This window comes from Perna viridis, chromosome 7, assembly GCF_037379345.1.
Source record: "Perna viridis isolate PV_CMFRI_1.1 ecotype Kerala chromosome 7, ASM3737934v1, whole genome shotgun sequence".
In the NCBI taxonomy this organism is placed as follows: domain Eukaryota; kingdom Metazoa; phylum Mollusca; class Bivalvia; order Mytilida; family Mytilidae; genus Perna; species Perna viridis.
Window position 1 is genome coordinate 36,611,935 of NC_142451.1, and position 22,744 is coordinate 36,634,678.

Here is a 22,744-nt window from a genome sequence, read left to right on the forward strand (position 1 = left end):
TACCACCTTCCTTCACAGTTTGCATGATAATTCATTAATTCTTCAAGGAATTTTAATGTTTTTTCTTTAAATGCTTGTCATGATGGAAGGAATATCCCTTTTATTTCTCATTGTTTCTTTATCATTTTGTTGAGAATAATTGAATTTTAAACACAGAAAAAAGGGGGGATTGGCAGATAATAGTTATAAATACAAACTTCCTTAAATCATTTTTCTTTTAAAAGAAGAAAAACTAATAATTAATTTAGTATGGCCATTTTGCAATATTTGTTAGATTCATGGAACCTAGACCTTTTTGTCTCTTCACTTCTTAGTGTTATGTATCATCAATCCAGTTATTTGGCTGTCTTTGTAAGAATCATGCAAAATCTGAAAAATGTGATACATCCCAAAACAGGTTACATATTTTTATTTTTGTAATGAAGTTGTTTTATGGGTCTGTACTATGAGATGTGTGGTTATTAATTCAAATCTGCCTGCTTTTAGGAGATAATCAACATTGAAAATCCAATAGATTCTTAGACTTGCTCGTCATGCAATTTTGCTTGCCACAGGGTTATCTGGAGAGTGCTTATTTTACCACCGTTTTTCACAACTTCAAATTTAACCTTCTGTTGTGAAAATATTGCTCATTATTACAGTATTATTTTGTTTTGTGCTTTATTGTATATAGACATACAAAGTGACTAGAGCAAATATCCAGGATTCTAATGGAAATTATCTTCTATACAGTAAATAGAGATATGTGCAGTTAAAATAAACTTATTACATAACACTTTAAACAGATCATTTCAGTTGTTCATATTTAATTTAAAAGTTTTAATTTTCAAGTAGACCATTTTATGTTCTTTTTCATAACAAATCGTCTTCATATCTGTCATGAGATAAAGAGTTTTATTTTCAAGTACATTTTCAGTATATAGTTAAATTGAAGCCTTTTCTCTATCATAAAATTTGACATTTTACAATACAAATAGTATAAATTAAATTCTGTGGAACTAATGCTTGCTTTTTATCTCTTATATAAAGGACACTGTTTGAAATATTTAAAATGGCATTTATTCAAGCAAATAAATAATTCATTTAGGTATAGTTTTGTAAACATTCAAGCGCCATACCTTTTGATATGTTGGTGTATAGAGCTATACAGAGGAATATTGTTCATTGAATTGGATAGGTAGAAAAGGATCTTTGTCAAAAATGAAAGGGTCTTTCTATTTCATCCATTTTTAAGGGTGACACTGCAGCTTATGATATGTAATGAAATTAAGTCATGTTAGGACAGATATTAGTCTTATTTAAGTGCTTTAAATGGGAAAGTTTGACTGTACTGAAATTAATTTGATTTTGCTAAAACAGAAATTTTAAGTTATTGACCTTTTCAATACAATTAATGCTTGATTTTTCATTTGTGAGTTCATAAATCTTTGGTATGCTATTAATCTAACTTTTTCCTAAAAAAAGAGGAACATTAAGCTTAAGGAATGGAGTCCTCAATGAATTGAGACCAAGATATAGGTATTTCATTCAGAATCATGAGTTATTTATTGAAATATGACTTAAGTGCACATACTCATGTTTGATAGTTAAAGATAAAAATCATTTAAGCAAGCAGTTTTTCCCTATCTAAGCATGGTTTGGATTTGATAAGGTCTTAGGTCTGTGGAAGATCCCTTGGATTTTAGTTAAGGTCTATGGGATGTGGAAGATCCCTGGTGTTGAAGATAAGTTAAGACCTACATGTATGGTCTGTGAAAGATCCCTTGGAGATTAGTTGGGGTCTATGGTCTTATGGAGAACCTTCTGAGATTTGGTACATTTTGTAGTTCTATAGATAGTCTGGTTCTGTCAAAGGACATTTTATGGTATTAAGATTGTCGCGGAACCCTTGGAGATTCGATTAGACTAATGTTTGAAGATGAATCCCTTTGAATATAGGCAGTTAAGGTCTGAACATTTTAAAGAAACCATAAGAGAATAGATAGTGAGAGTGTAAGGTCTGTCAGTGAGCTTTTGGATATTTGGAAGTTAAAGGTCTTAGGTGTATAGAATGGTACTAAGATCTTATTATTGTTCGTACAGTTTTTTTCTGAAATCAGTATTTTTCCTTGATGGATCATGTCTCAGAATTTTTAATGATTCTTTTGTATCTTTCTTTGTAGCTAATTTTCAACCCAATTGTAAATAATTTGCCATTCTTTATTACTCATGCAAACAAAGTTACATAGGAGAAATTTCATTTATCATAAATAAAGAACATAAGATGGGTATAATTTTGCAAGTTAAATATGTAAATTCTCAGATGTCATCATCTTGAAAATTCTTAGCCAATTAAATAAATGTGAACTTCATCACAAACTAATTCAATTCAATGTATGAAAACAGTTTTTTTTGTAAGTAAATTCTTTATTAAAAGAGGGTGACCCAAATAGAAAGAAATTCTTTTTCATTGAGGCTGTCTAAACACTAATGAAATAAAACAAACACAAAATAAATACATTTATATATACACATTTTATGCTTTTTTCTCACCCTAAATCCTTATGTTTCAGTACATAGAAAACTTAGACAAACTGAAGAGACTGACAGTACTCAATCTGAGTGGCAATATGATAGAGAAAATTGAAAAAATGGACAAACTATTCAAACTGAAGGAACTGAACCTTTCATACAATAACATTACAAAGATAGAAGGTTTAGAGAGCATGACGTCCCTTCAGGTATTGAACTTGACAGGCAACATGATACAACACATACCAATATGGATGGGTCGGAAATTACGAGCTCTGAGAACACTGCATATTGGGAAAAATAATATGGAATCAGTAAGTATTTATCAGTGCTTTTATATTTTTTTACACCTTGTTTATATATTTTCAAATTATAAGCTTATCAGAAACTGCATACATCAAACAGCATATTACGGAAATATAGGGAATTTTCATAACCATGCAGAATCTGTTATCAGAATCACTTTGTCCCTCTGTCTGAATTTCATTGCAAATATCATGACTCCTAATGAATTGCTTGATATGAAATTTGAAATGTGACTTTATATTGATGGGGCATACATTGTAAGAGATTTTTGTTGCTGTTAGATATCAACTTTATGTGATTGTAGTAGGAGTGGCGGTATACCTAACAGGACAACATGAGCAAATTCATGTTTTTCTTCTTCCATTACACAACTGTTGTTATGAAAGTTTATTTTTTCTTTATGAAGTTGTGTATCACTTGTTTAAACTACAGAAAGGAGTGTGAGATTTCATTCTTTGATTTGCAGCTGAGTGAGTTAGCTAAACTAAAACCTATACCAGACCTGACACAACTTACAATAGCAGAGAACCCTCTGTCTCAGCTACCACACAGTAGAATGTACATTATTTTTCATCTCCGATCACTAGAAGTTTTAGATAGTCAGAATGTTACAGGACAAGAGAGGCAGTATGCTAAAGAAAGATTTGAGCAAGGTAATCATCGTCTCTTTGTCTCAAGAATAGACATAGTTTTTTTAATTTTGGGTAATAGAATTTCCTGTCAGGGAAGTTCAATTTTTGCAGATCTGTCTGTTCTCATAGGTGAATCTTGTTTCTTGTCTCTCTTTTGTTTATTTTATGTTGTTTTGTTTTGTTTGTTTTTGTTTTGACTAATGATTTTGTACAACTGTGTATGTAAACAATAAGACCTAAGCTTTCAGTATAAGTCATATTTTTAGTTGAAGATTACATTTGTAAATGAAGCGTTGTTGTTTGTTTTAGTTGTGTATAACTTACTTGGTGGCAGTCTTATAACATTTTTCCTTTGTCTCTGCTGAGATGCTTATGTCAAATGTTAATGACCAGTGGTACTGTAGAACAACTTTTGTTTGTGGGTACCAGTTTTCATGCTTTTGTGGTTCAGTCAATCCACAAATTAAAGTTCTTATGAAATGTTAAATTTCAATTGAAAATTCAGTGATCAAATGAAATCCACAAATTTAAGAATCAACAAAATAAGATCTTTTGACTAATCCCCCCAAAATTGATATCCATGAATGTAAGTACCTTCAAAGTAAAAGTGATGTAGTTTGCTCTGAATTACCTCTCCAAAACAAGGTTGTTTCTCCTCAAGAAAGATTCCCAGTTAGTCCAAAAAATGGCTAAAAAATTATTCCATATAATATGAATTATTCACTAATTGATAGTAAAAGATCTGAATATGATGTTTCTGTATACTCTGATTAGTTCTTTCCTGACTTTTATTTGTACTTGTGGTTTAACTACAAATTTAAGAGTTTGTACTGTTATTTTGAATTTCCCAATTAAAAAAAAATGACTCCTATTTTCTCAGTTAAAAGTGGATGGGGTGGTTTTGAAAAACAAAACAAACAATATTACTGAGTATATGTTATTTGTGTTTCTCCATTCCAGATGAGGTTGAGAGATTAGAGAGGCAGTTAGAACAAGAGGAAACAAAGATTAAGAAACTACAAGCAGATAAAAATAAGTCTGTACAGGAATCATCCTTCCTTAAAGGTACTGAGGAAGAGCTGAAGAAACGAGAGAAGATGTATATGGAAAGGCTACAGGAGTATGAAAAGGAACTGGATACCAAAAATGATCTAGTTAGTATCTAGTTACCAGTCTGGTCTTAAATTAGAAATATATAGTGTTGTCTCATATTGTTGTTGATATAAGTTGTGGGTAAATTTAGAAAATATGGCTGATTTCGTCATGAAATGTACTTAACTGATTTTGAAGTTGTTTTTTCATTTATTATTGATAGCTGTGCATATCTTCCTAATTATTTCAGCTTCTTTTTTATTCTGAATGTATTTAGAGTTTCTAAAATTATAGCCCACTGTTTTTTGAAGGTGTGAAGGGATATTTAGATTAAATTCTATATAGCTTTTTATTTCTCAAAAAGTTAAAGTAATTATTATTTTTTAATTCTACAGATCTTAAAACATTTATTTATTGAGGTTATTTAAATTACCATATCCCATTGATAAGAAAGGCTGGCTATAACAGGCACTGCTATTTTAATTTGTTGAAAAAAAAGTATTGTGTTGAGACTAACATTTCAATACACATTGTAAAAAACAGTTATGCAAATTTTATGCAAAATACAATTAAAAATAGTTTACCTGTAAACATTATTATTTGAAGAATGAGATGAAATTTTAACACATTAAGCCAGATTAAATACTTGCATATAATTGGTGCAGAAATGTGATTAAAACTCTGCAATTAGTTGTCATATTCTGCATATTGGAGATTAGACATACATGTAATAATCCGGACTTAAGAGGATTAACAGATTAACCTTTTGATTAAGTGACCTGCAGTTTTAATAAGTAACATGTTCATACAAGGTATTTTGATGAAGAAAGTCAAAATGTTATCTTGAAAACTTTTCACATTTTACTATTGCCAAACTATTCTTGATAAAAATGTATTGAGAAAACTATGTAGTAACTGATATTGGGACTTTACCATGGTGCTGTGGATTAAATTCTGTTAATCTGTATACATGTATGTGTGTTGAATTGTGATTTTATGTTCTTGAGAGGTTAGTTTTAAAATTTCACAATTTAGGTCCCATATAAATATTAGCCATCAATTTCTTTTGTTTTATGCTACTTATTTGTTTATGAAAAAGATTTTAATGCCACATGTATTTTTAGCTTCAATATGGTAATATGATATTAATAAGTGGTTTAAATTTTCTGCTGATCAGCATATTTTCTGTGAAATTTTGTAGAATAAAGTTGTGGAACTGAGTCTTTATAGTTAGAAATCCTAAATTTTTAGGGTGAGAGACAGTTTCCTTTTTTCTGGGGTGGGGGGGGGTGGTGGATGGATGGAGGTATGGTGGTATTAACACTTACATTAAGTTCCCGTTACCTTCAGAATATCACCAAGTGCAAAGGAGTCTCTTCTATGTTAAATAATTTAATTAACTACTGGTATACTTTTGTTAAATAAATTGATTTTACTCAAACATTTATAAGAATACATAAAAAAATCTTTCTCTAATAATACTGACATAATATGTATATTTACAATGGAAAAATTACCCATCTTTGTCTGATGTTTTGATGAATTGAAGTTTGATGTGCATACTTTTTATTTTCAGCTTTTTATCAATGCACATTGAATGTAATCTAGGTCTTATGTTTGCCTGAATAGATCTAGCAACACTGCTCAATCAAACTTCAATTTGTCTTTTACCATTGAATTGATATTGAATTGAAAATCTGTTGGTATTCTACAGCTTAACAGGACATTTGCAAACATGACATTCTAGGGAAATATTTAAGTCTGTTATAGATTAGTTTCGTTTCTGTTGATGATAAAAGGAGTTTAAGAATAATTTGTGTATTCTTGGTGGTATAAAAGGGCATAAATGTGTTAGTATTTCAATGATATTTTTTTATTTGTTGAAGCACAAAATGGAAGTAAAATATATAAAATTTGTAAAATATATTTTTAAAGATGGAATTATCTTTTTTATCTAAATTCCATGATACAGTGTAGAAGGTCAAAGGTCAAGGACACTGATTGTTTCAGTTTTGGAAATCTCACTGTATTTTTACCCTTATGATCTACAGTTATCAAAGAAAACTAAAGAATTGAACAAAGCCTGTGAGAAGCATTATCAATTGGAGCAGGAGCTTGCGTTTTATAAGATAGACTCCAAGTTTGACAGTTTAGGGAAAAGTCCCCCCAGGTTTCATACAGATGTAAGTATAAATATACTGTTTACTTTTTCATGTACATGAATTTTATAAAAATGCAATAAATTGTGAGGTGTTGGTTTTCATTGTACAATTTGTGAAAAAAAATTTTAAGTTAGGGAATTTCCAATAGGTTGATTTCATTTCCATCACATTTAACATAGGTGTTTAAAATTGAGATAAAAATTTTCCAGTCGGGGGTTCAAAAATGGGTCATTTGGACTATGGCAAACAAACAATTTTTCTAAATTTTGGCCTAAAAAAACTGAGAGCAACAATAGAAATATTGTAATACTCTATAGCATTTATTCCAAAAAGTTTGAAAATTTTCTGACTTGTGTTGAAGATTTTTGAGAAAATTTTGCTTTTTAAACATATTTTTATTGGTAAATAATTAAGTTTAAACTTGAATATTTACATTTTGCCTCAGGATGATGACAGTGGACAGTTGGGCGAGAGTCCATATTTAGGCAGGGCTAGATTCAAGGCCAACCAGTATTCACGAGACGGTAACATTTCCGCCTCACCTGGACAGAAAGTACATGTACATAGCATCGGAGGGGGAGACTTATCTCTCTCACCACAGAAAGCACAGCTGATGGAGAACCTTGACCATGAACTCTCAGAAAAACAAGACAGGGTCTCTAAAAGTGAGTTTACGGACTGAACTTGTAATCACAATTTTGTTTTGTCTCTGTCCTTCCAGTGTTGCAACCTTGAATATGATCAGTATTTTAGCATTAGCAGTTGAAAAATGTGCACTTCATCGTTTTTTATTTTTTTTGCAATTCTCCAACTAAATAAAAATCAGTAGATTTCATATTGTCATAATTATTCATAAAAAGTGTTTTAAAGACTAATGACTGAAGTATGTTTTGCATTTACAAAAGTTATTTTAACATCTCAAAAATATTACATGTACAACAAAAAAGTTCTTTTAACTGGTGAATGATTTTGTTTTTAGACCATAATGCAGCCTGATGCTTCAGAATAATAAACTTTGTTTTTTATTTACATTTTCCCTTTATTTGTATAAAACAGCAGATTTTTTCTGTGTGATAATCTGAGCACCAGCATTTATAAATGAGCATTTTTGCAAAAGCTTTAGAGGAAAAATTTTCAGATTTATCTCCACTTGCCAGAACTGGATCATAGATCCCCCTAATTTTTATGTTTTATGTGTCAATTATTGTATCCTACTATTTATTGTGAACCTGATTTGATTTTCAGACCCAACTGTTGCAGCCAGTATGTCATTCAGTTCTCACTTTCATTCTCATTTAAACATGTAAAGGGAGACAATTTGATTTGATAGTGAAATTACTATGTGTAAACAAAAGCAAAAAAAAACAAAAACAATTGGGCAGAAAAAAGTTATGAATAGATCTGTTTTAGACTTAAATTCATTGTATGCTCCCTTTGCATGTCCAGTTCCTAAATTCCATCAAATAGAAAATCATCTTTTGATTGCTATGAGCATTAAATTTCTGCTTCATATACTCAAAGCATTCTTTTAGATGAGTCATTCTCTTTTATGATCTTGTGTATATACACTGATCTCAGGGGAAAAGATTGCCCTACAGGTAAAATTGTTCTAGGCTTTGATTTATAACATTAGAGTTTCGGATATTGTAAAAAGTGCAGTGGGTTAAGGATGGGGGATATAAAATTACATATCAAAATATTTTTAAACAGGAAAGTGTTAAACTCATTGGGTTCTTAAGTAATAAGTAGAAATTTATGCTCATGTTTTAGCTCTGTATGTTTGTTGAAACTTTATTTTTATGATAACATTTTTCCACAGCTAATTTAACTCTTTGTTCTTCCATATAGCTTTTCATCCAAAGATTCTATTGTTTTTGTTAGATGTTTAATTTTTGTTATTATGAACAGTTTCTGAATTTTATCCCTGTTCTATGGCCCAATAGCTCTTTGTGTGACAGTTATAAGCTACAGTTCCTTTGTATAGTAGTCTTCTTTACCAAATTTATTTCTGAATTATAACTTTTTTTCATTATTTTTAATCAGTACAATTAATTGATTTCCTTTTTTTCTGTGATGGGTTGTCACAGGGGTTTAAGTTAGGCTAAGTAAACTTAAATGGTAGATTCTCATCCAACCTTCACAAAAAATATGGGATGGGTGAGAGGATTTCATTTTTTATTTCTTAAAATTTCTGAGAATCTACTGATTAATTTCATTTCGCCTAAGTGATGGTTTGAGGTCCTGGACTCCTGTCAACCCTTATAATTGACTTTTATTATGGACTTATAATTTTCCTTAAGTGGACCATTTGTTGGAAACTTGGACAAGTCCAAGACAATCCAGTCTAGAAAGTAAATTTGAACCTCTGGTTAAATTATATTGTTGGATACTGTCATGAATAGTACAGTCCAAAATCATGTAAATAGCTGATCATTGTATAGTTACCTTTTTGAGTTGCTTATATCATTTTTACACTAGAGTTAGAAGTCTTTTAAATAATAGATGTCTTGTTTTATTTTTCCACTGTTGACACCTTTAGTTATACATGTAGTAGTTTGTTGTAGGATAGTTATACCCCATAATAGTTAGAAACTGAAGTGTATAGAAAATGATTTAAATTTTCCTTTCAACTCTCAATTAAGTTGCCCTGTGTTTTATACAAGGGTTAATAAATACTATTATAGAATAAGGAAACTCTGTTAACTTTTGCTTCTGTCATTGCTCAGGTTTTTACTTAGCAGTGCTTACATTAGGTATTTCAATAGTGACCTCGGTTTCGTGGGTAAGGGAATCTAAAAAGCAAAATTTCCTTAAGCACAAAAATCTTTTTTGCATGTTCTCAATCACCCTTTTAGACATATGTTGTATGTTCAGTAGAGGTATTTTGTGTCTCCTGTCTGTACTTTCTTATTTACACATTTTACTTTCTCTTTTTCTAAAGTTAGATTTGTCTTTTTTATTTTGTATTATCATTTTTTAGCTGAAGAAAGACTTAAACGTCTCCAAGATGACATGCAGAGAACAGAGACCAAGTTGCTACAGGCAACCAAAGATCTCAAACGCATGGGAGATATTGGTGACAAAGATGATGTCAAAGTCCAAGTCAGACAGAGGCTTGCCAAGAAAATGCAACTTGTTAGTTGAATAGATTTACTATGTTGTTATAATGTCTGTGTTGAAGGTAGTGATTGTCCTCATTATGTCTCCTCTACTTTAATGGGGAGGCATATTGTATTTGTCCAGGCTGTCTGTCTGTCACACTTTTGTAAGGGCTGCTCTGCAGAAACTACTGTACCATATTTCATGAAGTAGTTACCAGGAACTAATGATCCACCAAATTTTATGGGAGTTATACCCCTTTGAACTTTAGGATGCGAGGAGACATATAATTGAAGGCAAAAACAAACTGAAATTAAAAAAAGATGTGGCAAAAACAATATGTCCCACCACCAAATTGGAGGTATAATTCACTGAATGGTTCAATTTGTTGGATTTGTTCCAAGAAGGGTCTGTTTGATTAATCAAACATTCCAGTCCTGAATTGTATGAAATATTTTCATAGTACGTTATATCATAATTAGGCAGTTATTCATTTGATGTCAAACTACTGAGATAGAAACCAGTTTTGACTTCAAACAATGTCATTGTTTTTAAATACCAGAGAAAGTTGGGTCTAATGCGATATATGATTGGAACATATGCATTGATTGCTATTTGTTATCTTTCACTGAAATGTGCCATTTTCAGGATAAACAGTGCAGAATAGAATTGGTAGAGGGAGTAGATTAAGATTCTCACCAAAAAAAAATTGTTTAAAGGTTTTCTATTATACTATGCAGTGGTAAAGTAATCAGGTATTTTAATTCTTGTGTAAAATTGGCAATATGCTATCATTGAAAATAATTATCTAACAACCCCATAAGTTCTTCATTTAAGTAGGTGACTGCATTTGTTTCCACAGGTTAATGAATTGAAAGATAGTGCTACACAAATAGAAGATGAAATTCAGAAGACACAAAATTCTATGCATAGAAACAAAGTTGATGTTGCAAGACTGAAAGGACAACTTGATGCCTTAGACACTAAAGATCCTAAATATGTAAGTATAAACATGTCAGATAATTAACTTGGAAGTAGAAAAGACATGTCATACATATAAAAACAAATTGAAGGTGTGAAGCATATTTATAGAGAAACTTTTGCCTTAAAATATGACCAAAATGAGCAGTAAAAAGATTAAAGACTTGTAATCTGTCTTAAATCTCTGTTATAGTAATTTTTAAAACCCCATTCAATGAACAGGTTGTATTACAGATCCAATATGTCTGTCCATTTGTTCATCAGTCATTCTGTCCCTCTTTCTATTCAAATTTTGTCAAATAATCTCAACTTCAGTGGATGGGTTGATTTCAAATTTGTAAGGTGGTTTTCAATTGATGGTACATAAGTTGTAAGAGATTTTTGTTGTAGTCTGATATCAGCTTCCTATATGAGTGGGGGAATTCCAAACAGGACAACACAGCACATGTGTAGGTAGTGTTCTAATTCAGAGGAACCTGCCTATTTTTCTATTTTAATGAGGGAAATTTGACACCTACCTTCCTAAAAAATATTCCTACTTATCAAAGCTTATTTTAGGATTGTTTTTAAATTTTAATCAGGTTATGTGAAGTAACCAACTTTTGGACAGTTTACACTTCATGAACCGCAAAGTAGTTTTACACAAGCATAAACTGCCCCTAAGTTGGTTATACGAGCAGAACTTGGTCAAAAATTAAAAGCAATTCTTATAATGTAATTTCTAATCGATTTAAGTCAAAATTAAGATTTGTCCCTTTATCAAAGCCTTATTTAGTTCGGAATTACTGAATTGCACACTTCGATGTTAATGACCTCACAGTTAAGTTAGTTTATTGAAAATAAACAATCTTGCCCAGATGAGAAATAAACTATCAAATTAAATTATTGTCCCTTAACAGAGAAAAATGTATGCTGAGATGGTAGACAAAGAACAACAGATTAGTGAGAGTAACCAAATGTATGGCCAGTTACAGACACAATTAGAAGTCATGTTAGATACTATAGCTAAGGAAACTGATGACATTAAAAAGTTAGAGAGCCAACTGAATGATGGTATGTAAAACCATTAGTAGAAGTTGTGTTTTAGATACTATAGCCAAGGAAACATATTACGTCAGAGAGTTAGTCAACTGAATGATGGTAAGTATTATCAGTACATGAAGAAGTGGATCCTTCCTATTGCAAGGAAAAGGGGATGTAAAGTTGTTGTTTGTTTCTTTCCTAGTATTTGGTTGCTCAGCTAAGCCACTGATTGCAATTTTGTATGGTAGCTTATTTGTAAGTGTTTGTATATGTAAAAAGATAAGGATAATTAGTTTGATGAATTCACTGCTTAAGGAGGTAGACCTAGGGCCAGGGACGTTACCCTTGAAATCAATGATATGTTTGTATTTTATTCAATTTCTCCAAAGCCTTTCAAGCTTTTCTTTGAAACAGAATGAAATTAATCCAAGTTACTTAGATGCTTACATGAGATTGATGTAAAATGGTACATACAAACATTCCAATGATTTGTAAGAGTTGTGTCCCTTACCCTAGGTCTACTTCCTTAAGATGCATTAAGTCAAAAACTTAACGTACATTTTACAATATAGCCAAGGAATATTAATCAGTGAATCCCACTGTCCACCCAAAGATCTTCCCACATATCATACCACAACTTGAAATTCTATAGATTTTTTGTACAATGTTTGACCTTATGGAAAGAAGGTCCCCTTTGGTTTTCATTAATTAGATGCCATTGTTTGTCAAATACCATCACTTCTTACACATGTCTATATGACCTACAGAAGATTTAACATCTTTAAATATAATTCTAGATCGTATTGATGCTAATGACCAACTGAGACAAGAATTGGATGAGATTGTAGGAGGTCTACAGGGTTATCTGTCTAATGTTAAGAACCAGGGTATGAAGAGACAAAGAGATTATGAATCTGTCCTAGGAGAGAAAGCTATCTTGGAACAGAAATGTGGGAAATTAGAACAAGAGCTTGCTATACTGGACACAGAGGCTAAAAGATACAAGGAGATGGAAAAGGTTTGCTTTATTATTATTACTGAATTTTTAAAAAAGTTGTTTGTATTATTTAATATCGTAATTAGGTGATTGATTAGATTATTTTTGACGTAGTTGTGGAAATTTCATTTCATAGCTTTGATTTATTGCAAATATAACACAGTGGCCTTTTTACGGTAATGTAAGAACAAAAAGTCTTCTTATGTTCTAAATTCACTTTGTTCAAACAAACATAAAATATTTATGTGCTCAACCAATGCCCTTTTTTGACTGCTGTATGCATATTTGAGCACATTCAAATATCCATACCTGAAAACTTCTATTGGCATAAATAAAAACAACTAAAGTTTGATACTGAAAGGTGCAATGACCACTTCAAAATGTAATTAACAATATTCTACATTTTTGTACATATATATATCAGATATCATGAGATATAATAAATGTCCATTATGCACAAAAATAAACAAAACTGGCCCAACACTATCTACACAATAAAGAAAAATACGTGTAAGACACAAATATTCATGAACACAATATACATTCTTCATTATTGAAAATTAAACTTCAAATAAACGCGTTTCTAGTGGTCACTGCCCAATCCTCGATAATTAAATATCTGCACAATTTCTTTTAAATACCCGGTGCGAAAACCGATTTACCATTCAAAAAATTCCTCTACATCCGCACATAAATTTATTTATTATGCCAGTTTATTCAATAGTCCATTCCAAAGGCAGTTTCCTTAATTGTGTCATTTTCCTTACTTTTTATTTTCTAAGAAGATGTATCATTTTACATATTTTTTCTTTCTTTTACTTGCATTGCCAAATGTTTTACCGCTGATAAGCATTTGATTGAATGTTATATTTCAGAGATTAGGTGAGCTTGAGCTGACCTTACATCAACAAGAAGATATGAATAGAACTTTGGAAGACCAGTTGCACAAATCACGTAACATTGATGCTGAGCAGCAGGACCGCATGGAGAACACACAGCGAGAGTTGAATGACCTCAGACAGAAACTGAAGGAAACTGACAGGAAATTACAGGTTAGTGACAGGAGTAGTAAGATCAATATTGCCGAGCTCCACACAGGGATGGACATTTTTTTTCTTTTTTTACATGTTGTTGGAGGCAGATCTTACAAAATACAGTATTCAAATAAAACATGCAGTATCAGATAACATATTTATACATAGATGCCAACCTTTACGATCTGTCCATAATTTTTACAATTTTCATGTGGAATGTGTGGTCTTACAGTCAACAGTTTTTTATTTAAGTATGTTCAATCCTTTCCCATTCGAGCTGTTCCCAGTATAGAAGATGTATTATGATCGTTTAAACGCCCCAGAGACCATTGAGTTAAGCGCATTGGGGATTTGGATCATGCAGTGCCTTTGGGTTTCACAAATTTTATCGATCTAGAATAAGAATAGTCTTGCTGTTTCAGAATAGAAGATTTTTTGCAAAAAATTGTTATTAAGGTTTTTGTGCTCCAGTTTGCATAAATTAAAACAATAATATGCATGTACCATAAATATTTTAATTTCAAACAACTTTGATATTCTAATTTTTTTCATTATGCATCATTTTCCTTATATATAATATATAATGCTACCTAAAATCTTCCTGCTGAGGAGGAAGAAAATCTTCTTGGGAATCTTAGATGTTGACAGTTTGTATTACAAAATCCATGCAATTTTGATATGATTGCCTGCAGCATGTAGGAAGAGTAAGACATGTCAGACACTGTATGGAGCTTGTCATAGTGAATGTTTATAAATGTCTGTATATTTGTTTTAGTTTGTTAACATTTTGTTGTGTTTTTTAGATGTTGTGTGAAATATTAGCTGTACAATGAAACCTGCCTAAACCAAACCCTGAATAAACTGAAAACCTGTCTAAACCAAATCCTGAATAAAAGGAAAGCCTGTCTAAACCAGACAGGTTCCGAAAGTCCCATTGTATCAGTCCAAATGTATTTTGAACCTGGATGAGTGGAATACCTGTATAAATTGACCAAATTCTTCTATCCAAAAGTGGTTTGGTTTATACTGGTCTCACTGTAACATGTTATAGGGTTGTTGATTTTGTTTGCATGTATGTGTTATTGTATGATTCTTTTCTTTAAAGGATAAACATTATTTTTAAAAGTAGCCAGTCTAGCGCGATGCCAATATTTGATTATTTTCTTTAATTTTTTATTAGATTTAAATTGTAGATGAAAATGCTTTTGAATATTAGCATTCATGGCTTTAGCCCCTGTTTACCATGTGAAATTTTGAGGCGATGTTGCATAACCAATATTTAATTTATGTTTATCAATATCTAGAATTAGATATAGCAGTTTTGGATGTTGTCAAATAAGAATTTCAAATGTGAGATATGCAGACTTTTTAAAGTCTTGTTTATTGAGAAAAAAGAAATTTAAAAGGAAAAAGTTGGAAATTTAAGTGGCATTTAAACAGAAAATAGAAGTAAATATTTGTGAGTTTTGTCATGTATTGTATTATTTTTACTAGCCAGGGGAAGTGGCAAGTATCTGTACACACCAACAATAACTACTCAGTCTAATACCACAGGCACTTGGGACCAGGATTTTTTTTTTTTTATTTTCCTCAAAAATATCATTAAATCATTTTGTTTCTATATTTGAGTTATTATGCGTGTTCTGTGACATGTCTGCTTGCTATTTATTGCTGTTTATACTATGCCTAGTTTTCAGAGAAGTATATAGATGGCACAGTATAAACAGTAATAAATAGCAAACGGACATGTCAGAGAACACGAATAATAACTCAAATCTGGAAACAAAATGATTTAATGATATTTTTTAGAAAACTTAAAAAAAAGGACAAAATCCTGGTTCCAAGTGCCTGTGTCTAATACAATATATATCATGTAGATATAGATCCTTAATGTGTATTTCTTAAATCATCTTTTCCATGCATGAGTTCTGTTGATTGTAGGTCAAAAGGAAGTTCATTTATTTCAGCATTTTGTAGATACATTTGACTCTGTGCAGTCTTTTTTTTACACCTGCGGTTCAATTTTTAGAAATTTTACTATGCTTTAAAAGCTTAAGTATGCTATATACAGGTGTCTATTTTTTCTTCCTTTATATTAAGCAGTCAGTGCCATTGATGTTTTGAAGGAATTATATTTTAAAAATTAAGCTGATTCTGAAATTTCTTTCAGTTTCAGTTAAATTTTTTTTAATATTTACTTTATCAGATACTGTAGACATTTTTTCACATTTAGAAAGAGCTTATGCAGACTTGCCTGATACATTACCTATTTCAGATCCTTTTGGTAATTGGAACCCATATTATACAGGAACATAATAATACTATTCCAATTATATAAAATGTATTATATTCTCTCATTTTAACCAACTATTTAGTACTCTGAATGAAAACATTTTCCACTGAGAGTTGTCTTTCATTTTGAAATGCAAGTTCTTTTGTCAGTACTATAATAAATTTATTTCTTTAGAACATTGTTCTTTAATTTTTTGATTGTAAACTTTTTACCCATTCTATAAAGATAAATAGTCAGATCTTTATATTCCAGCTGTTTATATTAATTTCTTACTGATTACAATATACATGCATTAGTGCATTGTCTTCAAAACATCTTTATTATGTATATACATATCAGCAAAAAAAGCAGTGAGATGATTCAAATACATAAAAATCCAAAAACACAGCCTAAACGTGAACACATGAAACTGAGACAATCTACATACATAATGTAATGAACAGAATAAAAGAGATTACAGATGAAAACTAAAGATAAGGGGAAACAAGCCGTCATTGGTAGAAAATGTAATCTGGTGAGATCTTTTTTGGCAAACTGACCTGGAATAGCTAAGAAAACACATTAAAATAAACTGCAAGATAAAGATTAAGGTTTTCACTTTAATTATTATGTTTTAGAATGAGAGAATGGTAATGGAACAACAGATGGTAGCAGAGAAAGCCAAAACTCAGGAATCATCCCGACAGATGAGGGATTTACAAGCCAAAGAGGAGGAGTATAGGAGGTTGGCTCAGCAACTAGATGCGGCCAAGGTTAGGGCCTCATATGTCAAGTGTTTGAAATGGGTTTATATATAAACCCACCCAGTGTTTTTGATTTAATCAGAAGAGAATTTTCATTCTCTATTTATGTAATATTGCCTCCTAAAATAAAAGATTTTAGTCACATAAGTGGTACTGATTAAATTTTAAACTGCATTCTCTAATCTTGTAATTATAGTAAACAGTTCAAATCTGGATATCTGTGTTTTTTATATTACTGCAAAAAATTGTGGTTGTATAATGAATGGCATTGCAATGTGGGATCTGTGTAGTTGTTGTTTCATTTTTAATAGACATGTGGTTTTCATATGATGAATTAAATACTATTAAAAAATGCTAATAAACAAACTACCAATAGTCAAAGTTAAAAATGACTGAATTCTTTCTTAACAGTTGCCTTCATATTTTTCTATGCATTTTCCAATAAAATAGAAAAAGACAAGAAAAAGAAAAATTTGAGAAATGTTCTTTTATGACTTATTCTGGATGTATATACATTTGTAATTAGCATAAGATTGTAAGGGGGTATCATACCCAATGTACTCTTTATCAGCAGTCATAAAAATTCACAAAGCAAACACCATTCAGGTCATTGAGAATTGTTATTATTGATATTTAATATATTGACATGGTCTTTAAAAGTAATAGCTGATAAGATTAGCACATTTTGTTGATGGGGGGGTGTTTGGACTGGCAGTGATATTACTACCAATAGTTTGTTGACAGGGATAGTCTTTTGTTTTAACTTTCTAATGATGGATGACAGTGATGAAGAAGAATTGAAATTGTGTTTTGAATTCAATGCTTCATGTGATGCCTTGTTGACTAACGTTTCTTCTGTATGTGTTTAAGGAATATAAAACTTTGAGCTGTGTTTTTGTCTGCATTTCTATTCTGTATTTATGGATAATGGGTGAAAAGTCTATACTCTCGGCCACTGAGTATTTTCAGAAAACTCTTTGAAGTTGTTTTACAATATTCACCTTCATTGAACTAACAATTTGTGAATAATATTTACACCTTCATATGGAATCTAATGAGGAAGAGGATATTTGTATTTTTTTCATATGTGTTTGATTTGTTTAGAGTGAAAAAATATTGAGTCTTAAGTACATATCAGATTTGTATAATAATTATACAATGTATCATTTAAAGATCTTTTTGCTTGATGTTTTCAGGAGAGAAAGATTCTTTTTAGTTCAAGGGCTGTTCTAGCAATGAGCATTTGTTTGTGGAGTTTCTTTATTAATAATTTGCTTTTTGTGTTATTCAGTCTCAGAATGCTACACTGAAGGACCAGTTGTCAGAAGAGAAACACAAATCAAATGACAGTATACCCATCAATCAACTGAGAAAGAGACTGAAAGACCTGTCACAGACCGTGAAAACTGGCAAGGTATGATTGTGTAAAAACTGCTGTTTGTTGTTACTTGGTCAGTCTGTGGTTTTAACCAGTCATTAGCTGTATAAGTCTAGTAAAAATTGATTTGGGCTCATGGAAATTTAATGGAGAAGGATTTGTTCTGTTTTTTGACTGGACCTAAACATACCATCTACAGTGAAACCTGTCTAAACAAGACTCTTTTAGGGCAGAGAAGGATTTTTTCTGTTTAGACAGGTGATGTGTTAAAACTGTAATAAAGGAACAAAATGATGGACATGTTAATGTGTCTCGTTTAGACAGATGATGTGTTAAAACTGTAACAAAGGAAGGAAATGATGGACATCTCAATGTGTCTGGTTTAGACAGGTGATTTGTTAAAACTGTAATAAAGGAAGGAAATGATGGACATATCAATGTGTCTTGTTTAGACAGGTGATGTGTTAAAACTGTAACAAAGGAAGAAAATGATGGACATATCAATATGTCTGGTTTAGACAGGTGATGTGTTAAAACTGAAACAAAGGAAGGAAATGATGGACATATCAATATGTCTGGTTTAGACAGGTGATGTATTAAAACTGTAATAAAGGAAGGAAATGATGGAAATATAAATATGTCTGGTTTAGGCAGATTTCTGGTATAAACAAGGTTTAGTAAATACAGGTTGACATTGTTTCATCAAGATCAGTTGAAGTCATTACGATATTCAGAAAGAAGAAATTTGTTAGTTTGTATTCATGTTAGAGTTTATTGAATTATTGATATTCAACTCTATGACTTGGTAAAACATTCATACTTATAAAAGTTTTCTTATCTTTTTCTTAAACACTTTCTTTTGTAGAGTCCAATTTCTCCAATTGATGACAGAGATGTTCTGGGAAAAACATTTAAAGACCTACAGCTTCATCTTCAGGACAAACTCAACAGGAGTGTCAGGGACAATGATGAAATGAGAAGAACTGCTGAAAAGGTAAGATAATCTTAGGTCAATCCTAAGTATAAAATTACATCAAACTGGAGACAAGTATTTGTTATGATGGTCTGTATGTCTTTACACCTTTCAGTGAAGATCCTTTTTTGTTTTTACATGTACCCGTGTTCAGTAACTTTTCTTTGAATAGGGATGTGTGTGTGTGTCTTTTTATTTGTCATGCCATATTATTAAAATACTTCATCTAAATTGCTTCATGCTTTATAAATTTCCTTAATATAATAGTTATAAGGTCTGAGTACTTTAGTGTGAAATTCAATTGTTTTCACCAAGTTATGAACTTCAATACTCTTCTGTTTTTTTTTTGTATTTAACATACTTATTTCTGTTTAGACTGATCTGGAAATTCAAGCACTGAAGGACAATTTGAAGAAAGCAGAAAACAAACTGGCAAGGAAGAATGAAAAAGAAAAGGGTAGAGATGCAAAGGTAATAAATATAACACTGCAAAGGGACATTAGTTAGAAATGCTAAATCATGTATACTATAGTAACAGTATTGTAGATATAAAAGAGATTAATAATCTACTTCAAACATAGTTCTGCTAGCTCTTTTCAGATCTAATGTCTAAGTCATAAAATATTGTGGAAGTAAAATTATTCATGGGATATGAAGTCACAATAGTGTATGTATTTTCTGATATGATGATATTTCGACTACTTATAAACTGATGATATTTTTTGTGAAATCTACTGCTGTTTTATTTTGTAAGACAAGAACTAAATCAATTAAAGGTTCTCATTCTGAATCACTAAACCAAAATTTATCAACCAAAAGCTGCTGAGAGGCATATGTTTTGAATTTTCTTTCTCCTTGTTCAGATATGAAGTACAAGAACTGGTGTTTATTAATTTTGCAGTTTTTTTTTCAATTTAAATATTATCCTTGACTCATATTCTCTTTTCAGTTGTTGAATGAAAGCAAACACAATGCTGATGAGGTCAAAAGGTTAAATGGAGAGGTTAACAGACTAAAGGCTTTACTGAAAGACACACAAGAAAAAGCATTACAGGTTTGAATTGTTTTGATTCTTGAATTTGTATGATTCACTTGTGTTTAAATTAACCAACTTTCACTTTTCAGAATGAGGCTCTTTTAGGGTGAGTTTTAAGGTTTTTGATTTGCATCAATGAAAAATTCATTTCTCTTTCTTAAACAGGGTCAATCTAAAAACCAACTGTACATTCCAAAAATGTACTTATTTCAGAAAGTTCAGCTTGTCTTTGGAGAAATGAACAGCCTGTCAAAAAAGGGGAGATAATGCAGTTTTACATAATTTTGTAATTTCTCAAGTTTCATATTGTTCTTCAAACTTTATATTACTTTTATCTGTTTTTATGGTTCACTGGTTCTAAAATTAGAACTACAATTTATTAGAAAAGTAACCAAAAATAATACATTCATGCTTACATTTAAAAAGCTGGCACATAAATTCAAGCAATTTTTTTAATTGAATTTTTGAAAAATTTAGGGTAAGCCAGTGACTCGCATTGTGTACCGCCCTGAATCTGAAGATGACAGAAGTTCTCTGAACTCTGAGGAGAAACATCTTTACGATGAACTCCAACGAGAACTAATGGAGCTCCGTCGTGGAATGAGGGCTAAAGAAAAGGAACACGCTAAAAAGGTAAGGCTTGCCACTATTACTAACATCCACTCTTTGCTGTGAATAATTTTGAAACGTAAGATAATTTTTTTGTAGTTCAAATATGGAAGATGTAAGTTTTCTTATTTTTATTAAACGTCAAAGTTTCCTGAAGAGAAAACTCAACTTTTGAAACTTTTGAATGATACATAACTTTTTATAGCACTGTTAGGCAAGGTTAATTTTTGTACAATTCATCTTGAATTAATGTCTTCTTATGATATGAAATTGGGTTAGTCTTCATTGGAAAGTTAATTCACATTCTCCCTATATGTGATGAACAGGTTCAATCAGCTGAAAATGAGGTTGCTGAGTTAAACAAATGCCTTGAGGATCAAGAGAGGGAGTTTGAAGATGAATTATCGAGACTTAAAGAAGAGGCTGATTTCCAGAGGGTAAGATGGAGTCATACGTTTGATCTAATATGGATCTATCAGATTGATTTAAATTTTAGTTTTTATTCTAGCCAGTTCTTAACTAGTGAGATTTCTATGGCATATTCTTCTTTATAAAGCCATATAATTGAATATGTGGGTCTTATTGTAGAAATCATGATCAGCAATTAATATATTTGAGGGTTTTTTAATTTCTGAGATTTTATGTTTGATTTGCAAGAAGGTGAAGAAAATCTTACTAGCAAACTGGTTCCAAATGAAAATTAGTTAGGCATTAAAAGAAAGAAATGTAATTCATATACAAAGAAGGTCATTAGACAGTTTTTGCTAGACTGCTTTATTATATCCGTGCTCTGAAGGAGTGGGGTATACTGTTTTACATTTGTCCATGTTTCTGTAACACTTTTTTTTCCTTTTTTGACTTTATATTTTAAAAGTTGAAATTTTTGTCACAATTTTCAAAACAACTAGTCATCACAATGGCGTGAAATTTTTACAGTCTTCTTTTAGGTATTCCATAGGGCAGGATTTTTTTTTCGGAAAAATTCGACTACAACTTCCTGATTTTCAAGGAATTTTATTTTTTCTTATATCGTGATTGGTGTATCACTAGTGAACCATCTCTCATATTTCTTGTTTTTGTTTTTAAAGGAAACAGCTGAGGCTAGACTACAAGTAATTGCTCAGGATTTGGACCAGGCTCAATCTACAGCTGATTATCTCAGTGGTTTGTTAGACCAGAGAGACCAACACCTTCAACATGAATTGAAGAATGCTGATATGAACAACCAGATGATAAGTAAGTTATATCCCTTAGTAATTGATAATTGCTGATAAATGTTTTTTCAACATTCTTATTTCTAAGTTTGAGTTAATGCTGTTTTATTTATTATAGTTTGTTTTGTTTTTCTTTCTGAATGGGGAAAAGCCAATTTTATTTGTAAGCCATAGAAGGAATATTTGAATTGTAAAAACATTACACACACACGATTAAAAAAACTTCCAAATACCCCTACATATTGGTTTTGTAATGTGAGGATACTCTTTTCTGTTTGTTCATCAAAGTTTTTTTTTAACAGGGAAGGTAATTTGAAAAATGTTGAACTGAAAATGCTGAATTTACAAAAATAAATAATTATGCTAATTATCTTTTTGTAACAAAATGAATGTAATTATTCCAAATGGCAAAGCACATTTTCTTAAACTATTCAAATTGTAATTTTTTTTAAGTTGTCAATTCAAAAAAAAATAATCAATAAATATATATATATATAAACAGATGGTTATGTAGCTAAGGATGGTAAGTGATGTACAATGTCTTATTGTTATCTAACCTTTATTACAACCCAACTGATCCTTTCACTGATGATTATTGTATGGTTTCAAATGTGCATGATTTTGTGTTCATTGTTAATGTCCCTTGGTGTGTATTCTGAAG

At 31.0% G+C, this 22,744-nt stretch overlaps 1 protein-coding gene across 15 annotated transcripts in view; it reads left to right on the forward strand.

Annotated features, from left to right (window-relative positions):
* Nucleotides 1-22,744, forward strand: part of LOC148612511 (uncharacterized) — a 68,303-nt gene that overhangs the window by 10,729 nt on the left and 34,830 nt on the right. For 10 of the 15 annotated variants that reach the window (XM_088594023.1, XM_088594015.1, XM_088594025.1 and 7 more), the window contains exons 4-23: nt 2,553-2,825; nt 3,284-3,470; nt 4,410-4,603; nt 6,593-6,724; nt 7,149-7,368; nt 7,949-7,966; nt 9,684-9,838; nt 10,665-10,802; nt 11,683-11,836; nt 12,604-12,824; nt 13,679-13,855; nt 15,332-15,343; nt 16,748-16,882; nt 18,165-18,287; nt 19,117-19,245; nt 19,600-19,695; nt 20,174-20,278; nt 20,738-20,893; nt 21,196-21,306; nt 21,958-22,105. In XM_088594023.1, coding sequence (XP_088450149.1) covers nt 2,553-2,825; nt 3,284-3,470; nt 4,410-4,603; nt 6,593-6,724; nt 7,149-7,368; nt 7,949-7,966; nt 9,684-9,838; nt 10,665-10,802; nt 11,683-11,836; nt 12,604-12,824; nt 13,679-13,855; nt 15,332-15,343; nt 16,748-16,882; nt 18,165-18,287; nt 19,117-19,245; nt 19,600-19,695; nt 20,174-20,278; nt 20,738-20,893; nt 21,196-21,306; nt 21,958-22,105 — 2,884 coding nt within the window. The remainder of the gene's footprint in view (nt 1-2,552; nt 2,826-3,283; nt 3,471-4,409; nt 4,604-6,592; nt 6,725-7,148; nt 7,369-7,948; nt 7,967-9,683; nt 9,839-10,664; nt 10,803-11,682; nt 11,837-12,603; nt 12,825-13,678; nt 13,856-15,331; nt 15,344-16,747; nt 16,883-18,164; nt 18,288-19,116; nt 19,246-19,599; nt 19,696-20,173; nt 20,279-20,737; nt 20,894-21,195; nt 21,307-21,957; nt 22,106-22,744) is intronic. The other 5 variants (XM_088594017.1, XM_088594029.1, XM_088594021.1 and 2 more) reach the window with 3 other exon arrangements.